At 42.8% G+C, this 26,009-nt stretch overlaps 1 protein-coding gene across 1 annotated transcript in view; it reads right to left on the bottom strand.

Moving 5' to 3' along the window:
• Nucleotides 1-23,707, bottom strand: part of MMS22L (MMS22 like, DNA repair protein) — an 87,343-nt gene extending 63,636 nt beyond the window's left edge. The window contains exons 1-7 of the mRNA XM_087719151.1: nt 23,572-23,707; nt 20,274-20,467; nt 13,284-13,409; nt 12,307-12,359; nt 4,875-4,962; nt 4,616-4,790; nt 3,059-3,152 (exon numbers count right to left, since the gene is read on the bottom strand). Coding sequence (XP_087575277.1) covers nt 3,059-3,152; nt 4,616-4,790; nt 4,875-4,962; nt 12,307-12,359; nt 13,284-13,409; nt 20,274-20,452 — 715 coding nt within the window. The 5' untranslated portion in view covers nt 20,453-20,467; nt 23,572-23,707. The remainder of the gene's footprint in view (nt 1-3,058; nt 3,153-4,615; nt 4,791-4,874; nt 4,963-12,306; nt 12,360-13,283; nt 13,410-20,273; nt 20,468-23,571) is intronic.
• Nucleotides 23,708-26,009: the final 2,302 nt, after the last annotated feature.

Below are 26,009 nucleotides of genomic sequence, written 5' to 3'. Positions count from 1 at the left end.
GCTTATTTTGGGGGTCAAAAGAAAATAAGACCCTGTCTTATTTTGGGGGGGAACACGGTAGGATTAACCATTGTAAAACATAATACAGATGGATATAATGTTGAAAGTACCCACATTTTCTCCTTCAGCCATGTGTTAAATTAGCTCTCACAGTGAATCTGAACAAACATTTCCTAGTATGGTGTGTGATCTTCAGTGTCTGCAATTCAAAATATCAGCCTCTCCCTATATTGTGCAACTCCAAGAATAAATATTATGGGGAAATTAGTCTGAGTACACAGAACATATATTGAGTAAATGTGAATAGGGTGCCTTGTTGTCACTTAATTCATACCTTTTTATCAATTATTAAATAAACTTGTGGAAGTAGAAGGAGGTATAGAGAAGTTAGAAATAAGTGGCATTCATCTATCATTCAGCAGCTAAGATTGACAGTACTCTACATCAGTGCTGAATGATGTCTGGTTACCACTGATCCTTTTAAAATGAAGTTGTCAATCAAGAATTATTTTTTTTAAAATCTGAGTATATCTTTACGCTTCATTGGCTAGAGTAACCAAGATCTCTCGGAATAGCCATTTTTGACACTACAATGTATTTAGAATATGCGTAATTCTAAACATTTTATTTTTCTGAATATTCCAAGAGAACTTGCATGAATAATTTTAAAAATACTGCAGCATAATCACATTTGAGAACACATTACACCATGTGCCTTCAAAATATTTTTATAACTTCATTAATAAAGATAAAGATAACTGTTAAATTTAGAATTGTGCTGTAACATTCACAGACTGTTGAGTGTGCAATCTGTGTAAGGACCTTTTCACCCTCTCAAAATACAATGAAAACAGAATTTATTTGTAAAGAATTAAGTTAAAAATGCCATTAAAATCAAAAGGACAGTGTTTATTGATTTTAAATCAATAGGACAAATAATAAATGGATAGATGCATTGATCTTTTAATTGATTTATAATTGAAGTTTTGCTGTGAAATTATATAAATCAGTTGAGTTATTCATTGATTTAAAAAAATGGTGCTGCACAGATGAATCCGTCTCATTAAGGGTGTTTATAATTTATAATTTGAGGACTAAAAGATTATAGTTAAAAGAAATGAAGTAGAAATAACTTATTTTAGGAATCCCTAACTGGTTCCTACAGAATATTGTCTGGATTTCAACATAATATCAGACTTCAGTCTCCATAATTCATTGCTATTTACCTAATTTAGAATACCAGGAAATCAAGTTTATCATATTCTGACAGGTCCCAGGATGACGAAGACTGATCTTCCCAATTACCAGATAACCACATAAAACGGTAATCTGATCTTTTCTGTTTTATTTAGCTTCCATAGTTTAAAAACAGACTCTCCCCATAAATAGCAAAAAGTAACAGGAAGCACAATCTCTTTCCATATTTCAGTTTCTCTTTTATTTCTTGGTGAATTACTTGGAAATATTTTTACTGCACCTCCATGAATCTTAAATTCATTTGTTACTAAATAGTCTTAACAACCATTGGGTAAGCTTAGGTCTTAATAGAACTGTGGGCAAATGAACAGCTGCAAAAAATTGAAACTGTACATGAATAAATGCAAGCATTTAAAATCCCCATTTTTGCAAGCAAAAGTAAACGAACTGATCAAACTGTTGTAATCCTAGTATACTTAAATGAGTGTTTCTCATTATATCTAAAAAATTGAATTTTTAATTTTAATGTCAACTTGTTAAAACCTGGACCATGAAGTCCTGGTTTAAGAATCTTTAATAGATCCACCTGCTACCAACCAAAATCCCAGAGGTAATGGAAGTACCACATTTAAAATATGAAAATTGACGTAAGAATGTCAGCATGTAGAGATAGTAAAGGATGAAGATGCCAGATATCAATAATGCAACCCACAATTTCTCCCCTTCCTTTCGCTGATTGCGAAACACTTTTCTTGTGTTTGTCCACCCTGTCCTATATATAACGAAGCATCATAGCAGAGCAAACGCTGTCATCTCTGAGTTAAGAGCCAGAACTCTCTAATTAAAACTAAGCTTAATGTTATCATTGAAAATTGTACAATCCTTGAGTTATGAACATTTTTTCAGAGACCAAATTGTCCCTAAATCGTTCAGGGACACTGAATGATTGGTGGTTATACATAGTCCTTAAATGTATAGCCCAGGGGTGGGTTTTCTGCCGGCGTTACTGCCGGTTCGGTGCATAAGCGATTTGCGTGCATGCAGTCACTTCACTCACATGTGCAGTTGCCTGTAAATAGATCTGCGCATGCGCAGAACATTGAAAATGACAAAAAAGCCATGCCGCGGTAACTGGGGAACCAGTTCAGGGGCGTGGCAAGCCTGCCTTCCCTACTGGTTCGACGACCTAGTCACAATTTCCACTACCGGTTCGCTTGAACTGGTGCAAACTGGGAGCAACCCACCTCTGGTACAACCGTTGCAGCATCTCCAAAATCAAAATTTGGGCACCTTCAGCATTTATGACCACAGGAACTTCCATCCACCTATCCCCCCCCCTTCTGCTGGCCCTGTCAATCTTACATCCCAAAATAACCTTTACTGTCTTTTTCCTGCCACCGTTGAGATAACAACTAACCCCTTTTTTAGGCAGCTGCTAACTGTGCCAGGCTTCTTTCCAAGGCCATGTTGACCTCTTGTCCAAATTGTGCATAGCCTATTGGAGAGGTTTTGGAAAGCAGATTGTGTTGGACCAGGTCAGTGCTGGCAGAGGCAGTGGGGTGTAAGGTGGCTAGAAAGGAAGCAATGGGAAGATGTAGGCAGATGGGTGAGTTGAAAAGAAGGCAACACAGCTTGGGGCTGGGAGGGACCAAAGAAGGAATAGTTTGGATCATGTATGATCCTTGGTTAACGACTGCTGGGATCTTCACATTTCATAATATTAAATACACTTGTTTATGAAGACTACAGAATATGAGCTCTCCTTGAGACTATTGTTTTAGCAACTATTTGCTTGTATTTTATTTATCCTTCCAAATCCCAAAATACAAATAACACAAAAGATAGAAACAAAGTGACTCACTTCGCATTTTTTCACCAAGAAGATGGAGGATTTCCAACACTGACCAGTGAATGTCTATGTACAGATGCAGCAAGTGCCATGATGGAGGAAATAACTACATTAAAAATATCCAAGAAAAATACTATATGTTATATTTTAATTTATATATACAGAATACACTGTGACTTATAAGGATTTGAAAATGAACTGGCTTTCCTGGGCTGGAACCAGACTGATAATTAATGTAGGAGGGTACCTGTAATATTATTAAAATGATGCTAACAGAACTCAACACAGAAAAGACAATTAATAACAAAAACTATAAGGCCGTGTTATTACTAGTGTAAATAGGTATCCAGTCATTTTAAAATTATAAGACCACTAGAGGTAGTCCTCATTTAGTAACAACTGGGACTGGCAACATGGTAGCAAAGAGATCCGTAAGCGAAACTGCAACTATGCTTACAATCTTACTCCTGTTTCATTTGCTTTATAGACCTGTGAAGCTCAAGTTACATTTTCAACACCACTGAAATAGCAGTCACTAAACAAGGCAGTTGATAAATGAGAACTTCCTATATGTAGTATATTTTTATCTCCTTTTTACCCTCAGGAATGTTTTTCATTTTTATCTCAGCATACATATAAACTATAATATTCTGAATTTCCTACCCTGTTTTCCCCAAAATAAGACCTTCCTGGATAATAAACTCAATCGGGCTTTTGAGTGCATGCGCTAAACTAAGCCCTCCCCCAAAAATAAGCCCTCCCCCAAAATATTGCAATACAGCAGCGCTCTTGCACCTCAAAAATAAAAAGACCTTCCCGAAAATAAGGCCAAGCGCTTATTTCGGGGTTCAAAAGAAAATAAGACGCTATCATATTTTCGGGGAAACATGGTTTTTTTCCCCATAGCAATGATTTAATATACTAAAAGAACATCTTGTTTTGGGAAATAATGATGGGCAATTAAACTCTTCTGAGTTCAGGGAAAGTGTGGGGATACAAAGTACTTTTGGTACTTTTATACAGATCGAGTACACTGTTCTATGGAAGTAGGATTCTCCATCTCACTAGCCACAGAGAAACTTGTGAAAAATTTCCTAAAATAGTGGAGGGGAAGAAAACAAAGGGCAAACTGAATTTGGATTGGATCTTTGGTAACTGAATGAAAATAATGAGCAGAGACATTAACCCCTCCCTCCCCCCATTCCTAAAGACACATGTATTCTAGAAGGCAGACGTCCTAATGTACAGTATCTCACACACGTGCATACTGGAGACAAAATCTTCCCCAAATTCAGAATTAATGGGGAAGAAAGACACAACCTGAAGAAAGTTCAAGAGGCTAGATGAGAAAGCTCCTAGGGGCTGGCCTACAAGTTAGAGATCTTCTATATCTATGAGCCCTAGTAATATCACCTCTTAATTCATCACTTGATAATGGTAGTGACTTTGTGCCATGTCTTATAGCATTCCCCATCAATGTCCCCACATTTATAAACAATATGTTCTGTATTTCTGCATAATCCTCATGTTTGATAATATTACTTATAAAGGAAAAAAAAACCAGATAACCTTTGCTTGAGGCAGAATGGCATTTCCTTCTAGAATGCAAGCAGGGAGGTCATATAGGTGGCCAATATGCAGTGTCAAAGAATAGAGTTCTTCAACAATCAAGGAAGGGAGTTGTGCTTCTTGTTTCTCATATGGATGGAACAACTCATCTTCTGTATCATGTGGCTCCAAATACCTGGAGAAATTCATGGAGACATAAATACCATACAACATAAAATATGCAGAATCGATGAAACAGGACTTATGCTTGACATCTCACCTGAAGATGAAAACTTTAACATATTGTAGGAACTCAACACATTTTTGTCTCGTATTATGCGCTTCTAAGTGACGGTTTGCAGCTTGACCTGAAATTAGAAATTAAGGATGGGCTCTTAAGGAGTTCGTGCACTACACAATTTTACTTGATGTTCACATTAAGGGTAATATTTAGCAATAGCAGTAGACTTATATACCGCTTCATAGGCCTTTCAGGCCTCTCTAAGCGGTTTACAGAGTCAGCATATTGCCCCCAACAATCTGGGTCCTCATTTTACCCACCTCGGAAGGATGGAAGGCTGAGTCAACCCTGAGCCGGTGAGATTTGAACCGCTGACCTGCTGATCTAGCAGTAGCCTGCAGTGCTGCATTTAACCACTGCGCCACCTTGGCTCTTAAACAATAATACATGTTATCATTGCATGGCGAACATCTGTAGCTTGGGTGTAGCAGGAGGTTGAAGATTTGTTTTCCGAGCTTGTGGTTTGGTTTCCAAACATTTTATTATACCAGGTTACGTAACATCTTCAGTGGAGTTTAGGGGATGTCAGTGTTCTTCTGTTTATAAGGGCTTCAGATGTGGAGGGGGGTGTCAATCACAAGACCCTCACTTAACACACCACACCTGAAGCCCTTAAACAGAAGAACACTGACATCCCCTAAACTCCACTGATGGTACCTAGTCTGGTAACAGAATGTTCAGAAAACACCCCACAAGCTTGAAGAACAAACCTTTATCCTTACATATTATCATAATTGTATATTAAGGGTACCCCAAAATTCACCCTTTGAGTTGAATCATCTGCACCAGTTTAACAAGAATAAGCCAATTCATGAACAAGGAGTTTTAACTGTGAATTGAGACCTCTTAGGATGCTGTGAACAAATTTGCATATTTTGAAGGGCTCATGCGCCAAAGCTAGAAACCCATCTTGAACTTCTTCCCATTCTGGCTAGACTGAGGTTTTCCCAATGGAAACAAAATCTGGACTATTGTCCACCACAGTCTAGGTTCGTGATGGCGAACCACAGGTGACACGCAGAGCCATATTTGCCAGCACTCCAGCCCTCAGCTCCAGTGCACATGCGCGCGCCAGCCAGTTCATTTTTGGCCTTCCGGAGGGATGCTGTTTTTCACCCTCCCCAGGCTTAGGAAAGCCTCCGGAGCCTGGGAGGGCGAAAACTCCCCCCCCCACACGGCTGTGCACATGCACGGGGGTTCATGCGCAGGTGGATGGGTGGGGTGCATTCCATTGTGAGCCTGGGCATGCACACACGACAGCACACGCACACACAATTTTGGCACGCCTTTACAAAAAGGTTAGCCATCACTGGTCTAGGTTTTCCTAACAAGAGTACAAATGGTAAAGGAAAAAAAAAGAGTATCTCTCTTCTCTTAAGTGCTGAGGGAGCCTTCTGGAATAAAGCACAATGGGTGAACCACTTTGGCAGGTAAAGGGAAAATGGAAAACAAAGGGAGAAGGAAAAAATTGGGGATTTGGAGGGAAGGGGAAGATGTCAGTCAAGCAATCATCCTTAACAATGGCTCATGCCACTAGCAATTTTCACGGATCACCCCTGGACTCCCTTTACATTTTGTGCAAAGAGTTCAAGTTTGGCCTCCCGTGTTCTTGCTGCTTTTCCTTTCCCCAATACTCCTCACTTGGCCAAGGCAGGGAGCCTGAACCCAAGCAGCCCCCTTTTCGCAAGGCAAGATGGTTAAACCCTCCTTATCCATTATGCAACTCCTGGAAAAGCTTTATAAGCCAGAAGTGAAAAAGACAAGAGGCAGAGGGGAAAATAGCTTCTTTGCACATTTTCACATACTGTACATACAAAGTGGATCAACTCCGGGAGAAGAAGACACTGGGGCTAAGCCATTCCTTCCAAGCTTTGGGAACCAATGAAGAACTGCCTTTTCATTTTGCTTGTTTTAGTGCCCAATATGAAAAATTAAATTAGCCTTTCCACAACCTGGCAGTGTCCAATTTTGTTGGACTACAGTGCAGTTCAGTCATTTTGTGCCCAGAATTCCTCAATGCTGGGTCATGGGAAAGAAGCATGGGCTTACCTGAACAGTCTTCTCTGTGCGCTGCAGGAAAGTTCAAGCATGGGTTAATTCTGTCTGACTACCCTGGACTGAATTGAAAGATCTTCAGCCACATCTCCATTGATGGCATGTCAGATTTTTTTGATGAGGGTGTGGACCTGTAAGTCTGTTCAGCAGTGGTTCCCTTGAGTCTGTCATAAGTTCAAGTCAAAATTAGTTCACATAAGTCGTAAGTCAGTTGTGTCCATCATAGGTTCAAGTGAAATCAGTTCACATCAACGAAGCTGGCAGCTGTGAGAGACCCTAGGGCAGGGTTGGACTCTCCCGCAGTGCACAGAGAAGACCGTTCAGGTAAGCCAATGCGTCTTCTCCTGTGTGCTGCTTGGAGAGTCCAAGCATGGGGCATACCCAAGCTAAATGTCAGTAGGGCCTGGAACAACCGAGTCAATGGTCTCTCCAGCGGAATGGATACCCTGAAGGACTCTTTTCCCAAAGGCTGCTTCTGCCGATGCGAACTTGTCTAATTTGTAATTTCGCACAAACTGAGATGGCGATGCCCACGTTGCCACTCTGCAGATTTCTTCTATGGGCGCTTGGGTTGCCCAGGCTGCTGTGGATGTGGCGCTCCTTGTGGAGTGGGCCATGATGTGGCACGGTGCCTGCTTGGACTGGACTCATAAGCAAGGGCGATGCAGATGCACAACCATCGGCCGATGGTGGCAGAGGTGACTTTACATCCCATAGTGGCAGGCTGGAATGAAATGAAGAATGATTCCAACTGCCTGAATGACACCTTATGCTTAATATACTTGCGAATGGCTCTGCGCACATCAGCTTTGTACCATCTGCGTTCCCTAGGATGTCTCGGATGAAAACAGAAGTCTGGAAGGATGACTTCCTGACTTCCTGGCTCCGATGGAACCAGGAATTGACCTTAGGAAGGAACGAGGGGTTTAGATAGAGAATGATCCTGTCTGGGTGTATGGGACATAGGTCCTCCCTGACAGACAGGGCTGCCATCTCCGAGATCCTACGTGCAGAGGTGATAGCGGTCAGAAAGGCCATTTTGAAAGTCAGGTGTTTTAAGTCACAGGATCGGAGGGGCTCAAATGGTGGACTGATCAGTGCCCTGAGTACAGTGTTCAACTCCCAAGTCGGGTATCTATGGATGACTGAGGGCCTCAGGTTGGTGGCGCTCTTCAGGAAATTGTGGACCCTGGGATGACATACCAGGGAGAGGTGTTCACTGGAGACCAGGACAGTGGACAGCACTGCAACTTGGTGACGAAGCATGTTAGCCGCCAATCCTTGGTCCAACACCTACTGCAAAAAGTCCAAAATTTGCGGTATGGAAGCAGAAGCAGGATTGATCTGGTTTTCTATGCACCACTTTGCAAAGGCTGATCAGGTGGCATCATAAGTTCTGGTAGCTGATGGTCGACGCGACACCTAAATGGTTTGGATGACCTTAGTGGAGAGCCTATCCCTCTCTAGGAGGTCCCTCTCAAGTGCCAGACGGCCAATTGGAGCCACTGAAACTCAGGATGGGATGGGGCCCCCTGGATGAGAGAGACCTCTTCTGGAGGAATTCTCCATGGCTTGGTGATGGAGAGGCTGACGAGCTCAGCAAACCATGCCCATCTGGGCCAAAATGGCGCTACCAGAAGCACCTCCACTTGTTCCATGAGGATCTTGTGAATCTCCCTGGGAAGGAGTGGCAATGGCGGAAACGCGTAGAGTAGGCCGGGTGGCCAGTGGCAAAGAAGGGCATTGACACCTTCTGCTCTTGGGCATCTGAATCTGGAGAAGAAGTAAGGGAAATGTGTGTTCTCCGAGGTGGCGAATAGGTTGACTGACGGGCGGCCAAACCTCAGTGTGATCTTGAGGAAGAGGTCCGGTGCAGGTGCAGGTGCAGGCACCACTCTGAGTGATCGATCATGGGCCTGCTCAGCCAGTCAGCCTGGACATTGCTTACCCTGGAGATGTGCTCCGCTAAAAGAGATGGCAGGTATTTTCCCGCCCACTTCCCCAGGTACTCCGCCTATGCCATCAACAACTTGGATCAGGTACCTCCCTGGTGGTTAACATGCGCCTTGGTGGATACATTGTCTGTGAGAAGCATTACATGGTGGCCCTGAATGGTTGACTGGAAATGAAGAAGAGCTAGTCTTGCCACTTTTAGCTCCAGCCAGTTTATGCTGTGCTTGAGATCGCTGGTGGACCACCTGCCCTGCGCAACTTGATTGTTGAGATGGGCTCCCCATCCGAATAAGCTGGCATCTGTTGTGATGGTTAGACGATCCGGCTTGCGGAAGAGACTGTCCTTGGATAACGCAGGAGACTGCCATCACTGCAAGGATAGTTGAACCTTGTGAGGGACGGATCAAGATTTAGATTTAGATTTGTTTTATTTATATGCCGCCCTTTTCCGGGAGGGACTCAGGGCGGCGAACAACTCAAAGGGGGAAGGGGAACATCAAGGCGGAGAGTTGCTGGCTTTGGTACAGCTGCCAGGACCTTTGTAAAGGTGCTGGGGGCCGATGACAGGCCAAATGGCAGAGCATTGTATTGATAATGGTGGCCTGCATAATAAAATCTCAGGAATCTGTGGTGAGTCCTGCGAACTGGGATGTGGAGGTACGCTTCTCTGAGATCTATTGATGTTAGCAGATCTCCTGGTCTCATGCAGCCCAGTACTAACTGGAGGGACTGCATTTTGAAGCATTTGTACGCTAGATGGTAATTTAATTTCTTTAGCTCTAATATCCCCCTCTACCCTCCCAAGTTTTTTGAAACGAGGAACAGGATGGAGTAGAAGCCTGACCCCTCTTGTACTGCTGGCACTGGTTCTATGGCCCTTATTTCCCAAAGGTGCTGAATCTCCTGCTCCATTAGGGATCTTTTGTCTGGGGAGGAGGGGGTGGGACAGCGGATGAAGTGGTGGGGGGAGGAGTGACAAATTCCAGGGTCAGACCCAGTCAAACCGTTTTAAGTACCCACTGGTCTGACGTGGTCTGCTCCCATCGGTCCTGGAACAGCTGTGGGCAGCCTCCGATGGGAGCCGTCTGGAGCCTGATTCGCCACAAAAAGGCCGCTTAGTAAATGTCTGCTGGTGGCCCCTATCCTGAAATGTCTGACGGTCCTGGGACTGATCGGAACCCTGCGCATATGGATGGTCTAGTGCTATTCGATGGTTCGGAAGCACGAAAGGACTGCTTCCTGAACAACCTGGAACCTCTATGCTCCGCCTTCTTGGTTACAGAAGGCATGACCTTCTTTTTATTTTTATTTGTAATGAGAGTCCAAGGCCTCCCCAAAAAGTTTCGCTTTAGACTGAAGGCACAGTCTAAAATGGCCACCACGTTAAATGCTATGCAAAAACGGCCACCACGCTGAAAAGCATAGGAGAATTGCAGTTTAAAATGGCCGCCACAATCTTCCAGCTCCTGCAGTGAGAATTCAAGGCGAAGTTTGGTGCTAAAGGCTGGGAACGAAACAATGATGCGAACTGCTGGGTCCTTATACCACTGGCTGCCGCACAAACCGAATGAGGGAATAGCGCTAGCAGCTGGGTCCCCGCACTGCTGACCGCTGTGCTAGAAGCTGGCTCGATCACGAAGGTGCTGGCACCACAAGCTGCTCGCATCACCTTGCCGCCCAGATGACCGCGCATGCCTGAGCAGAGCCTGGGACACGTCAGCAAATCTACTGATGATAAGGAAGGCAAAGAAAGCTCATCAGAACTGCTCTCTGTAAAGGAACAATAAGGAAAAAGACCAAAACTGGTAGGTTGAAGAGTCCAAATATGGATTAATAGAAGGAACCACTTGAAACACGTCCACTGGGTTAGACTGAATTGAAAAAATCTGAGGTGTCAGCAGCGGAGGCGTGGCTAAAGATCTTTCAATTCAGTCCAGGGCAGTTAGACAGAATTAACTCATGCTTGGACTCTCCAAGCAGCGCACAGGAGAAGTTTGAATGCATGAGAGTATTACTATCCAACCAGGTGGCACAGAAGGAAGGAAAAGATAATTTATCTATCCATCATTCTACCTATTCTGCCTTTATTACTTTTTAAGTAGGGTGGTGAGCATACATAATACTCTTTCCTCCTCCTATTTTCCCCACAATAATAATTCTGTGAGGTAAATTGGGCTTAAAGAGAGTTACTGGTTCAAAGTCACCCAGCCAGTTTTTCATCCCCAAGCAGAACTAGAACTCACAATCTCCTGGTTTCTAAACCAGCTCCTTAAACACTATATATAACCTACACATACAAATGAATTTTTCTCTGATGGCTGTGATGAAGCTGTTTAAATACGGTTTTGTGTCAGGATTGGGGAGCCCATTGCCCACAGTTTTCTTTATCTTTCACTATTAGCCATATTGGTGGAAGACTAACGGGAATTTTAATTCAGCAACATCTGGAGGATCACAACTTCTTAATCTATTCATTTCAGAGCTTATCAATGTAGTATGTATCTTTAAAGGCATCTATGGAGCGTCTGCTTTATGTCTGCCCACTCAAAATATGCTATGTATTTTAAGGAACTGGCAACCTCTTTATCTATCAAGCAAAAAGTATAATTGTATTTAAATGACTAACATTTTGCTCACATTGCCGCATATTGAAAACATGAAGTATCAAATCAGCTGTCAAATTTTCTATTAGATTATTTGGATAACGGGATTGCTTTTAAGATTTTCATTTTTAAAAAAAATAGGGATGTGAAATTGGTTATATATACCACAGCATCAAGATGATAATATTTCTTTTGCTTTCCTTCCTCTCTTTCTGTCCCAGAAGAAACATTAAGGCATTATAACTCACACATAGAGCAAATAATAAGCTAAAAACAGTATAACTAAAAATATATCCAGAAAAATAATTTCTTAAAAACAACTCAAAATTCCTGGATCAAAATGTGTCTCCCACATTTGGGGGATATAAATATTTTGCTGGATTGCCAGAATCTGTATAGGATGGAATTTGCCAGCTTTTTTATCATAACAGTCTAAGAATTATTACAAGAACAATGACTTTGCAAGTGGTCCCCAACCTTTCTGGCTCCAAGGACTGGCGGTGGTGTATGATTTTGCGTGTGTAACCTAGATACCGTGCATGCGCAAATGAAGCTTCGTGTGCTCACCTGCTGCTTGCATGGCCCAGTTCCCAACAGACCACGTCCCAGTTCTGGTCTGTGGACCAGGGGTTTGGGACCCCTGCCTTACCATATTAAATGTATATCCATATATACCTGTACATGTATGGCTGTCTTTGATAGGCTCCAAGTATTTATCTTTGTGTACATACACAAACACACAATTTTATTGTACAAATTGTTGTAAGGCACATATAAATTAAAAATATTTTAAAATTTACCAAAGTCAGATGAACTTGATTGAGCAAGGTTTTCTAATTTGTATATAAATTGTCTGTTAGAATTAAAAGAAAAAGATGTTATTGTAAACAAAAGTATATACCTAAATACTGCATTCAAACAATATATGTATCTCTACATAGACATATGTTATGATCATAATATCTTATGATTCATGATGAGTGTATTTATGATGACTATGACCATGGTTTATCACTTATATCATTTATGTACACTGAGATCTTATGCACCGAAGATAAATTCCCTGTGTATCCAATCATACTTGGCCAATAAATAATTCTAATATCTATATATGAATGCAGCACATGTATGCAGGCATACATTATATTTGTTAGACTTCCTTTTTTTAAAAAAAAATTATCTCTGCAAATCATCCATGCCAACAAGCTTGCCAGCCTGGGTAAAGCATCTTTTCATAGGTGGATGGGTTCTTCAATCTTTATTAGGGGTTTCTTTTATAAAGAGCTTTAACTTCCATTATAGTTCAGTACAATGCACTTTAATAATATAGCTAGTGAAAGTCCTCGGAACAAATATTTGGAACAGAATATTGTAGGTTTTAAGAAATATGAAGCAATATAATAACCAATGATATATTCCAGGAATAACAACAATGTAATTATTTAATAATAATTAAATAACTACATGATTAGGGATGAAACATGTAACAATGATACCCATTGTCATCAGGGCACTTGGTATCATGTTCAAGAATTTTACAAAATGCATCAAGAAATTGCAGCTTCCTGCAATAACACCAGCGGAACTGCAAAAAACTGCACTACTTGGAACATTGTACATTTTAAGAAGATATTTGGTTGAAACCTAGGATGCTGGCAGCAACCCGGATCAACCATTAGCACCAGTCAATGGTATTTGTGGCACATCTTTAAATGTTCAGTTGACTGAGTTTCATTTTTAATGAATAAAGTTAATAAAGTTAATAAAGATATCATACCTCAATAATCCAAAGAGAAATGTACAAGATTCAACTAAAGCAATTTCAGTAACCCATTGAAAATCAAATAATTCCACAATGTCCTTTTCATAGTCAATTGGAAAGGGATCCAGCCCCAGTAAATTCCTAAGAAACAAAGTTAATATTGTTTATAGTTCCTTAAGCAACATCCATAGGTATTCTTTAACTAGGCACTCTCCAGGTATGCTGGGATTCCATTTTACAACTAATTCTAATATTAGCCCAACTGGAAAGTTGCACACATCTATTCAATTTGTATTTTATTAATATATCATAACCTTGCTCATTGGTGACCAAGATAATTGTTATATGTCCCCTGGTGTGTGTCTTCGTATTCACTTTATTTTAGAAGACCCTTTAAAACTAAATTTATCCGGACCCTTCCTACCCTACTTACTACCCTTCCGGCCTTCCGCAAAGCAACTAAGACCTGGCTGTTCCAGCAGGCCTGGGGCTGTTGAATTATCCAGCCCCATTCTAAGTTATGAATGTTGTTGTAATTTTAAACTGTTGTTTTTATTTTTATATCCCCCTTCCCTTTTTATTGTAAGCTGCCCTGAGTCTTCCGAGAGTGGGCAGCATACAAAACTAATAAATAAAATAATAAAAATAAAATAAAAATAATAATAAACTGTGTACTATATTAAAAATCTAATCGAAATGTAACTATTTATTTGCTGCTTGAATTGCTTCATGTACCCCATAAACGATTAGCTTTGCAATACTGTATAATCAAATTTCTTAACATGAAATGCATAGGGATCTCAGGAAGTGGGTCAGGGAATCTGATTTTTTTTAGATCATGTTGTATGTCTCACAGTACTCTTTCTGGATTCGTTACGGGAGATCACAATTCTACAGCCTAGCACACCTGACTGCATAGTTGATAACTGTATTTAAAGCACTTTGGTTATTTTCTGTATCTTACTGCAATTCTCATTTCTTGCTATTGCATGATGAGAGTTTTTGCGCATGTGCGAGGATTAAGATGGCTGCAAGGCTCCGTCCGCTCTAAAATCTACCCGACGAAATGCTGGAAAAACCGCGAGTAACATCTTTAAAATATAATATAAACAACTCATCCGGGAAGCCTAAGTCCCAGGGAGCCCAAAAAGATCAGTTGGCGGCAGGGACTACCTCCTTGGAGATAGCCCCGAACCGCAAGGGCTCCAGCGTCTTTAGCGGTCTCCATGCTGGTCGGGCCGTTCAGCAGCGCGGAAGAGGATTTCGGTTTGGAAATGGCGGTGGCGTTCTACGAGGGCTCCGTCGCCTGTTTCATCTTCTAGCTATGCTGGCTTGCGACGGGAGCGACCCACGACTGTGCATCCACCCCCAGGACCATCTCCGGGCCGTCAGGACGCTGTAGCTGCGGATTGTAAAGGTTTGGGCGATTTTGGCGATCTCCGGGCTGCTTCTTTTGTATCAGCTGTTCGGCGGCGAGGAGAGGACTATCAACTTGGTGGCAGTGGTACGGTGTTTTGGCGTCCCCATTGCCTCCCCCACCCCTGCCCCCCCGTTTGCCTGCAGGGGAATTGCGGAACTGGGGAGACCACCCCTGGAATTTGCAGACCTGGATGATCCCATTGGCCTCAGAGTCCCCGGTGCTTTCTGGACTGCCTTGCCTATCTAACATCGAGGGAGCAAGCGCCATTTTGGGAACAACGACGGGGTCTCTAGACAATTACAGCGCCTGTTCCATCTCTTCCCATTTATTTTTAATGGTGTGCCTCTGGGAACTTCTTGGAATGGTTTTTCCACCAGAAGGAAGACTCTGGACTTGTACTGCGGGTGGACAGATGATGATTGCACTGCGTGTTTGTTTTGAACCCCCACAGGACCTCCTGACTAACAAAGTTATTGAAAAAGAGAGGGGTTATAAGACACTCCCCCATAGATACTATCTGAACTATAACTGGTCCTTAGCCATTTCAATCCTGAACATTGAGAGCCAGTTTTTACTGCCTGAACTCGCACCTTAAATTAATTAATTCTGCGCAATTTATAATTTCTTTCTTTTCTTTCATCTTTTTCTTCTTTCTTTGTATGGGCTATGCATGAGGTACTTATGAGATGAATGAATGTCCCACTTTTATGATCATATTGTTGTAGATTTTGTGTTTTTTAACTTTTGCGTGGGGACTGTTTGGGGGAGTGTATGAGTATGTGTGATTCGGAGGACCTGCCGGGAGTTGCGGGGGCCACGGGGGTGGTTGAGGGGACCAGAGACACGGGAGAGGGTCGGGGTATTGCGGTCGTAACAGGGAGGGGCAGATACGGCGGGGACTTTAGGGCAGGCCATTACCGGGGAAGGAGGGTTCGCTACATTACAGAGATCCCTCCTTCCGGCCCTAGGAGTCCCACTCCAAGACCAGATGGCGCAAGTAGTCAGGACCCTGGTCTCAGGCTGTTGTCGCTAAATGCCAGGTCTGTTGTTCATAAAGCTCCTCTCGTCCGGGACTTAATTTTAGACGAGAGGGCAGACCTGGCATGTATTACTGAAACCTGGCTGGGCCCAGAGGGAGGAGTCCCCCTTGTAGAGCTGTGCCCAGAAGGATTTCAGGTGCTGCATCAGCCGAGAGCCCAGGGAAGGGGTGGGGGTGTGGCCGCTGTTATCCGGGAGTCATTAGTTCCTTGTAGGGTCCCTGCTCCGGAGATTGTCGGGTGTGAGTCTTTGCTGTTAAAGTTGGACCTCAAGGGTCAAGTGGGTTTGCTGCTAACGTACCTGCCTCCCAACAGCGTTGCAGCAGCCCTCCCCTCGCTCCTCGAGTCGGTAGCCGAGCTGGCAATTGAGTTCCCTAGGTTGATGGTCCTGGGGGACTTTAATTTGCCGTCGCTCGGTGAAAACTCTGATGGGGCGCAGGAGTTCATGGCTTCCATGACAGCCATGGGCTTGACCCAAGTAATTCGAGGCCCAACCCATTCAGCGGGACACATGCTTGACCTTGTATTTCTCTCGGAGCAGTGGATTTGTGATCTTGGTCTGAGGGGGAGTGACATCATACCCCTGTCGTGGTCAGACCACTGCCTACTGAGGCTTGACTTCCGGAGGCCAAACCCCCACTGTAGGGAGGAGGAACCGACCAGGTGGTTCCGCCCCAGGCGTCTTATGGAACCGTCAAGGTTCCAGACAGAGCTTGGGGTTATTCCTGACACTTTCGCCCACAGTCCGGTGGAGACTCTGGCTGCTGCGTGGCACTCGGCAGCGTCGGAGGCCCTCGACCGGATTGCGCCACTGCGGCTCCTCCGAGGCGGCGGATCCCGGAGACCCCCTTGGTTTACCGAGGAACTCCGGGAGATGAAGCGCAGGAGGAGATGCCTAGAGCACCGTTGGAGGTCCGATAAGTCCGAATCGAACCGAGCAATGGTAACCACCTGCACCAGGGAATACACCAGGGCACTTAGGGCAGCAAAAAGATCGCACATAGCCACCCTGGTTGCATCCGCTGAGTCCCGTCCAGCCGCCCTGTTTAGGATAACCCGCTCCCTACTGAACAAAAGGGAGGCGGGGGAACCCTTGCAGGGCAGAGCTGAAGAGTATGCCCAATTCTTAGCGGACAAAATTGCTCGGTTTCGGTCGGACTTGGACTCCACCCCCGCAGTTCCAGCCGAGGCACAGGGGGACCAAGTAGAACAACTATGGGTTGAGTTTCAGGACGTTACCCCCGGGGATGTGGACAAGGCCATGAGAGCTGTAAGTACCTCCACCTGTGTTCTGGATCCGTGTCCCTCATGGCTGGTTACTAACTGCAGTGAGGTGACACGAGGCTGGATCCAGGCGGTTGTAACCGCCTCCCTTCAGGAGGGGAACTTCCCCGCCGCACTGAAAGCGGCGGTGGTGAGACCCCTCCTGAAGAAACCATCCTTGGATCCAGCTGTTCTTAATAACTATCGTCCAGTCTCCAACCTTCCCTTCTTGGGGAAGGTTGTTGAGAAGGTGGTGGCCTTCCAGCTCCAACGGTCCTTGGAGGAAGCAAACTATCTAGACCCCTTCCAGTCAGGCTTCAGACCCGGTTACAGCACAGAAACCGCTTTGGTCGCATTGATTGATGATCTCTGGAGAGCCAGAGATGAAGGATATTCCTCCATCCTGGTCCTCCTTGACCTCTCAGCGGCTTTCGATACCATCGACCATGGTATCCTTCTGCGACGACTGCGGGAGGTGGGAGTGGGAGGCACCGTGCTACGGTGGTTCTCCTCCTACCTCTCGGACAGGTCGCAGTCGGTGTTAGTGGGGGGGCAGAGATCGTCCCCTAGGCCCCTAAATTATGGGGTGCCTCAGGGCTCGGTCTTATCCCCCCTACTATTCAACATCTACATGAAACCGCTGGGAGAGATCATCCGCAGGCACGGGATTAGATACCATCAATATGCGGACGATACTCAATTGTATCTGTCCGCCCCGTGCCAACTCAATGAAGCGGTAGACGTGATGAGCCGGGGCCTTGAGGCCGTTATGGACTGGATGAGGGTTAACAAGCTTGTGCTCAACCCAGAAAAGACCGAGTGGCTGTTGTGTTTTCCTCCCAAAGATTTGACTAATATTCCACCACTCAGGCTGGGGGGTCAAATTTTATACCCCTCAGAGAGGGTTCGCAACTTGGGAGTCCTCCTGGATCCACAGCTGTCATTTGACCACCACTTAACGGCTGTGACCAGGGGGGCATTCTCCCAGGTTCGCCTGGTGCGCCAGTTGCGACCCTACCTGAATCGGGAGGCTCTCACAACAGTCACTCGGGCCCTTGTGACCTCTAGGCTGGAATACTGCAATGTGCTCTACATGGGGCTGCCCTTGAAGAGCATCCGGCGACTTCAGCTAGTGCAGAACGCAGCCGCGCGAGTGATTGCGGGTACACCTCGATTTACCCGCATAACACCTATCCTCCGCGAGCTGCGCTGGCTACCTGTCGATCTCCGGATGCGCTTCAAGGTGCTATTAGTCACCCATAAAGCCCTACATGGCAGTGGATCTGGATACTTGAGAGACCGCCTTCTGCCAATTACCTCCCTACGACCAATAAGATCCCATAGATTAGGCCTCCTCCGCATCCCATCGGCCAGCCAGTGTCGGCTGGCAACTACAAGGAGGAGGGCCTTCTCAGCAGTAGCCCCGACCCTTTGGAACGAGCTCCCCGTGGAGATTCGTACCCTCTCCACCGTCCAAGCCTTCCGCATAGCCTTGAAGAACTGGCTCGCCCGTCAGGCCTGGGGACAATGATAGTTACCCCTCCCGAATGATGAATGTATGTTGCCCACTATTTTATTATATGTTTCTATCTTAATGTCTGTATTCCCCCTTCCCGGTTTTGTGTGAGCCGCCCTGAGTCCCCTCAGGGAAAAGGGCGGCCTACAAATACTAATAAAACTCATAAAACTAAAACTCATAAAACTCATGATCACTTTTATACATCAATAAACTAGCTTTCGGTAGTGATTCGTTTTCATAAAACCAGTCAAAAAACAGCCTAACATAGATAAGGTACACAAACACAAACAAAAGCACTCATGTAATCCAGAATAGCACAAACAACAACTGAACACAACATACAAGTTGGGAATGGGGAAAATATTGTACTCTCCTCCCCTTTCCTGCTAGTAGTGTTGTCTCATGGGTTCCAAATACTGATACGAAAAATATCTAATCAAGTACCACCACTTTGTTAGTCCCATAGAGAAGGATCTCTTAATTTAAATTCAAATTGCATGACATTACTTGGGGGAAGCGGGGTACATATGACACTCAAGGAACTGATGGTCAGCTAATTTGAAGAAGCAAAGGCTAAAGGAGTCAGCTCCAGCCAGCTAATTTGTGGTGACCATGATCAGTATTTGGCTTAAGAGTACTTCATGGATCATCACAGATCTGCTTGAGAATCACTGGTATACAGGTAGACCTCGATGTACAACCACATTTGAGTCTAGTATTTCTGCTGCTAAGTTAAACCTTTGTTAAGTGAATTTTGCCCTGTTTTACGACTTTTCTTGCCACAGTTGTTAAGTGAATCACTGCAGTTATGAACATGGTGGTTAAGTGAATCTGTCTTCCCCATTGACTTTGTTCGTCAGGAGGTCACAAGGTGATCACGTGAGCCCAGGACATTGCAACTGTCATAAATATGAGTCAGCTGCCAAATGTCCGAATTTGGTCCATGGGGATGCTGCAACAGTTGTAAGTATGAAAAACGGTGATAAGTTACTTTTTTCAGTGTGAACAGTTGAACAGTTACTAAATGAACTGTTGTTAAGTCAAGGACTAAAACGAAAGGTATCAGTTTAGAGAAGTCTGTCTAAGGCAGGGGTACCAAACTGGCAGCCCGCAGGTCTGACGCGTCACATACAGGCCACACCCACCCCAAATCCGCAAAGGGAAAAAGCATTACGATACATCATGTGACAGCAATGTGACGCCGAGTTTGACACCCGTCATCTATGCCATATTTATATTCTACATTTCAATATACACAGTGTTGTTGTTACAGAACTTTGTCCCCCCTTATGAGATTATTAAATTTATATACTGCCCATCTCACTATCAAGCAACAGGAGGCATATATACAATGACATAAATTATCTACAGAAAAACTAATTCATGGCCTGTATGTTATAATTCTTTGAATCACTAGTACCAGACACAGAATCAGCATTATAAATACGTTTCTTATTGAACATATAACCCAAGCTAAGTAGAAGAAATATTGTAGAGATATTCCATAACAGCAATATAAAGAATTATCCCCAAGATCTATTCAAACAAAAGCCGAAAACACTAATGGGATCATAGTGGCACACAGCAGCTGTTAGAAGAAGCTAATTAAACATTCCAAATTCTCAGTTCTGAACATACTCACACACCAGGGATTTTAATACTATTCCAAGTAATTATGATACTGGAACATTCTTAGTAAAATCCAGCTTGTCTAATAGTATGTTCAAAATAAAAGTCCCAGGAGCAGCATTTTAGGTTTTACATACCTCTTAAGAGAACCACTTGCTAAATAAGAATCAGGAGAAAAGCTTTTTCCTTCACTTTTCAGGTCTGAGGCACAGGAGAAAGAAAGAACTCGGGAGTAATGGCCTTCTATTTCCATTGCGGCCTCTAAGCTGTCAGTAAGCAAAGAAGGCACGGAGTGAGTGCTGGAGTCATCATCCATTGTTCACACTTCTCCCTGGAAAAATAAAAACATGCAGCATACATTTTTCTTTTTCTGAATTATCAGAACTAAATCTTACCTATTAAAGCAGAAAGTGATAGATTTCCCACAAGGACTTAGAAATATGTCAAGGCACAATAAGTTTTCAAATCAGCTGAGCATCCGAATACATCAGAATCCCAAAACTATCAACTAAATTCATTCTGTCACCTCAAACATAACATTAAACTAGCTGTAGATTAATATTTACAGTTGTTTTCCAGATGTATTGCAGTAGAAATCTCATCATTCACAACCAATTATCAAGTTAGCTGGGTAATGGAGGTTATAGTACAACATACTGCATCTTGCTGGGGAAACCAAATAAACAGCAGTCATAATAATTATAAGATTGATGCTGAGCACTTATGTGTTTCCTTCTTTTCTTTGTATATAGCTATGAGACTATGAGCATTTACTTCCTTTTTAATTAATCAGTAGAGCATCAATTCACAGTTTACATATTTTGTCACGCCACTGTGCAGCTTTTGTTTGTCCTTTGAGATTAGTGTGATTTTTATTCAATTTATATCCTGACTTTCTACCATAATGAATAAATTTAGAGCCCAGTCAATTTTACCTTAAATCAACTATGATTCAACAAGCCAGTCCTTAATGTATGAACTAGATCAGTAAATCCAAGAGATGCAAGGGTTTCTTTTCTTCATAATGCCATAATTCAATAGTTATTTACATCATGTTACTGAGGTACAGTAAATATGACATTCTGAGGAGGAGTTCCTGGAATGTCTCCATTATCGGAGATTATGATAAAGTAGCTTACAAAAAAGTAGGTTTCCTTAGTGGTTCTTCAATAAGTTTTGCCAGGTTCCCACCTGTCTTTTCTGTATCCAGGAGACCCTTCAATTTTTCTCAGGTTTTTTCATTACAAATTTAATATTGGCGATACATTTTCCTCTATTCTTGGGATTATTACCTATTAATTTCTTATGAATTTTTAAAATTTGCCATTTAATTTTATTCTTTCTTTTGGAAATCTCAAACTACTTTAATAAATGCATAAATAATAATTAGCTTGTCATGATTCTGCTTTTGTAAATTTGAACAAAATATAATAGTCCTAAAAATATTTTCCACTAAGGATGTACTGTACATATAGAAGAAGTGGCATTAGTTTTTAGGGGGGACAGCAATTCTAAGTGAACTTGCAAATGGAAATTAAAAGACAAATCTTCCACCAGTTCCATCTTATGCTGATTTTCCACAGTCAGTTTAAGTGAAATTCCAGCATGAAAGGGATAAGGGACAGTTGGGGAACCCTTGCTTTTGTTTCAAGTGTCTGTTCATATTTCCTTTCTCAATTTATTTTAATCAGAACAAAAACCGTTACATAGACTTCAAACTGATATACTCTTAACTAATGGGTCTTATTCTGGAATCTTTCTATGCAGAGACTCTATGATATTGAAAACCCAGTTGGTGTGCCTTTTAACAACTAGAAATTTCAGATTCATAGATGTAGCTGCCTACCTTCATTGACATAGGATTTCAGCTCAGGTGTCAGTTCAAAGCCCAAGAGCCAGACTACTACTATATGTACTAACAATTATTATTTGACAGGTCAGACACATTTGTACTAGAGTGTCTCTGTACCAGAACAAAATACATATTTGATTAGAAAAGCATATTCATATCTTTGCTAATTCTTCTTGCTCCATGGCAAAAGCAACAAAAAATACCTCTAGATATTTTATTAAAACTATCCCCTTCAATTTAAATGTGTCTTAAATTGGGTAGATTGTAAGATAATTCACAATTTGATACTGCTAACAGTGAACACTTATATGGCCTTTTATTATTTAAGAAAATAGAAAACTGTTAGGTTAAAAATGAAACCCATTTAAGTAACTTTGGACAGTGAGTGACTTTCAGTACTACTACTACTGTAATGCCCTCTAAATTCCCAGTCAGCATAGCTGTTGCAAGGAAGTATGGGAAATAAAGTCCAAAGCAAGGTAATTTTTCTCCTTGTTTATATTCAGAGATTAATCTAAGTTTCAGATTACAGACCCTATATTTTGAGCCATGATTCTATACAATATATCTATAAAGAAATACTCCATACTCAATACAGAAATTCCCAGGAAATGTATTTTGGTGAATATTAACCAATAATCATCAAAGACTGGTTGTTAATCTGAGGTTTTTGACAGTGGAAACTGCCAGGAGGTTAGACTTCCCAAAAGATGGAGACAATCTATCACACTTTTGTCCACCCTGATGTATACAGGTAGACCTCGACTTACAACCACAACTGAGTTCAAAATTTATGATGCTAAGGAAGACATTTGTTAAAAAAAAATTGCACCATTTTACAACCTTTCTTGCCACAGTTGTCAAGTAAATCTGGTTTACCCACTGACTTTGTTTGTCAGAAGGTTGCAAAAAATGATCACATGATCCTGAGAAACTGCAACCATCATTAAACGTCTATGGAGATTCTCAGTCATCCAGGTCATGGTTGTTCCAAAGCTGTTTTTTTTTTCAAGAGGCAACTGAACTTTCTTATTTTTCTTTGAAGACGTTTCCTTTCTCATCCAAGACGTTTCTTCAGCTCTGACCAGATGGTGGGGAATGGAGTCAGAGCTGAAGAAGCTTCTTGGATGAGAAGCGAAAAGTCTTCAAAGAAAAACCAGACAGTCAGATTGCCTCTTGAAAAAATACCTTTTGGACAACCATAATAAATGTGAGTCAGTTGCCAACTGTCTGGATTTTGACTGCATGACCATTGGGATGCTGCAACGGTCATAAGTGTGAAAAATGGTCATCAGTCACTTCTTTTCAGTGATGTTGTAACTTTGAACGGTCCCTAACTGAACTGTTGTAAAGTCAAGGATTTAGCTGTACTTGATGCACAGGATTCCCACTCCCGTAACCGCTAGTCATTATTTCCTCATGTGAATCGTGAGTCACAGAACTTGTAGTCCAAGACAATTGAAGGGAAAATAATACATACTCCATAAAACAGCAAACAAGAAATCGGGGCTGCAAATAATCGCTGACTGCATGGACAAATCCCGAAACTCGCTTTAGAAGCCGGACATGCAAAACGAAAGTACCTGGGACAAAACCGCGCGCCTTCTAACCTGCTCACAGGCTAATAGGTCAGGGGCGTAGGTTGCACAATGCCGACCCTTTCCCACCATCACACTTTCTTCCGCGAAATAAACTGCTGCGGAATATCCCGCCGCCGCCGCAGCAGCAGCTCCGTAATTCCCGCGCGGAACCGGCCCCGCGCTACTGCGCGTGCTCAGAGGAAGAGGGGGCATTATGACGTATCGCGTTCTTACTGGACAGAGGAGCTTCCATTCAGAAGCTTTCCCCTTTTTCTCGCTTCGGGGGCGTCTTCCGCCTGTGGGAGTTTCCGAGTGGAGGCGGTCGCGGGGTGAAGACTCGGCTGACCCGCTGGGTTACTTTTGAAACTTCACGAGATGCTCTTTCCCTCCGCTGATCAGTCCTCGAAGAAAGGATTTCTCGGTTTTCACGCTAGAGAGAATTGCGGTCGGCTGGTGATCAGTTGCGATCCCAGGCGGTTTGCTAAGTTAGTAAGAACGTGTGAATCCCAGCAGTTAGATTAGTTCACTTCATACGAACACAGAGCTAAGTTTATCCAGCTTTACACTATTCGCTCAAAGTGGAAATCATAGGTAGGGTTGATGCTTCGGGCTACAGGCAGTCCTCGACTTAGGACCACGGTTGAGCCCAGTCTTTATGTTGCTAAGTGAGAAGTCTGTGAAGGGGGGGTTGCCCCATTGTACGATTTTACTTGCCACGGTTGTTAAGAGAATCGCCACAGTTGTAAAATTAATAACACGGTTTGTTAAGTGTTTCCCCATTGAATTTGCTTGTCAGGAGATAGCGAAATATGATCACGACCCCGGGACACCGCAAACGTCATAACTGTGAACCATTGTCAAACATTTGAATGCAATTCATGTGACCATGGGGATGCTGCAATGGTCGTAAGTGTGAAAAATGGTCATAAGTCACTTTTTTTAGTCCCGTTGAACGATCAATAAGTGAACTGTTGTAAGTCAAGGACTGCCTGTATGCATACTGAGCTGATCTTAGTACAGGTAGTCCTCAATATTTATTTAGTGACCGTTTAAGGTTACAATGGCACTGAAAAAAAGTGATTTATGACTTTTTCACAGTTACAACCAGGGTGAAATTCATCAGTTTCTAGAGAACCAGTAGTGGAAATTTTGAGGAGTTTGGAGAACTGGCAAATATCACCTATGACTGGCTCGTGAGTGGGGTGGGAATGGAGATTTTGCAGTATCCTTCCCCTGACACGCCCGCCAAGCCACACCCACAGAACCAGTAGTAAAAAAATTTGAATCTCACCACTGGTTACAACCTTTGCAGCATCCCCATGATCATGTGATAAAAATTCAGATGCTTGGCAACTGGTTCATATTTGTGACCGTTGCTGTGTCCTGTGGTTATGTGATCACCCTTTGCAAATTTCTGACAAGCAAGGTCAATGGGGAATCCAGATTCACTTAATAACCAAATTGCAAACTTACCAACTGCAGTGATTCACTTAAAAACTGAGTCAAGAAAGGTCGTAAAATGGGACAAAGCTCAATAAATATCTCAACAGCATAAATTTTGGGCTCAGTTGTGGTGGTTCTCCTGTAGAAAATTATGACATAAAGATGCATAGTTGGCTATGGGTCATGCTGTTGTACGTACAACATAAGTTCATGCATTCACTGATGGAGATGAAGTAATTGAATTCCAGATACAGTGAGAGAGTTCACAAAGCATAAAAGCAGATAACAAGGTTTGTTTGCTTTCAGCTTGGCTTTGTGTGAATACAGCTGTTAATTTCAGCTGCATATTGTATCATGATTTACAGCTTTCAGTGCTGAGTGTGTTTGTACAATACACTAGGCTAAAATATGATTGAGACTCAAATGTGGATGCATGAAGCCAGCTAGGAAAATTAGGTTGTGCAAACTATGGTTTTAACCATGGTTTATTGGTGAATATAGTCAATTAGGTCAGGTAGGTTGAAGCAAATAATGCACTGAACCTTTTTTGGTTGTCCCTGCTTTCTTGAACCCAAGCCTGATTTTCTTGAGTCGTTTGTCTTTTAGGACACAAAGAAAAAATACCTGCTGCAAACTCCACGTGGCATCAGGAAGGGCATCCGGCTAGTAAACACTCAGCTCCATCCAATCACCGTGATTCTACCCCGAATTAAAGGATTACAGTGTTGTAAAAAGGTGTTTTTGTCTTTTAAATTTAATTTTGCCTACTTCTCTTTTTCCATACCAAATGTGATTATAAACTATATCTTATTGAACAAATATGAAAGTTAGATATTATCCAGGTCCCATTTATTTGAGGTCTACCTGGAAGCAGCACTCAAGAGCCAGGGATGCACTACTGGTCTTCCAAATATCTACATAGTTTTAAAACAATACTAAACAAAGTTTCAGAGTATTGTGCGCAATCAACAAATAACTGTCCTTTCAATTTTTAAAAT

The sequence above is a fragment of the Thamnophis sirtalis genome, unplaced genomic scaffold, assembly GCF_051295495.1.
Source record: "Thamnophis sirtalis isolate CommonGarterSnake01/CBP01778 unplaced genomic scaffold, rThaSir2_p1.2 scaffold_6, whole genome shotgun sequence".
NCBI classification, from domain to species: Eukaryota; Metazoa; Chordata; class Lepidosauria; order Squamata; family Natricidae; genus Thamnophis; species Thamnophis sirtalis.
This window is presented reverse-complemented; position numbering and strand designations above follow the sequence as displayed.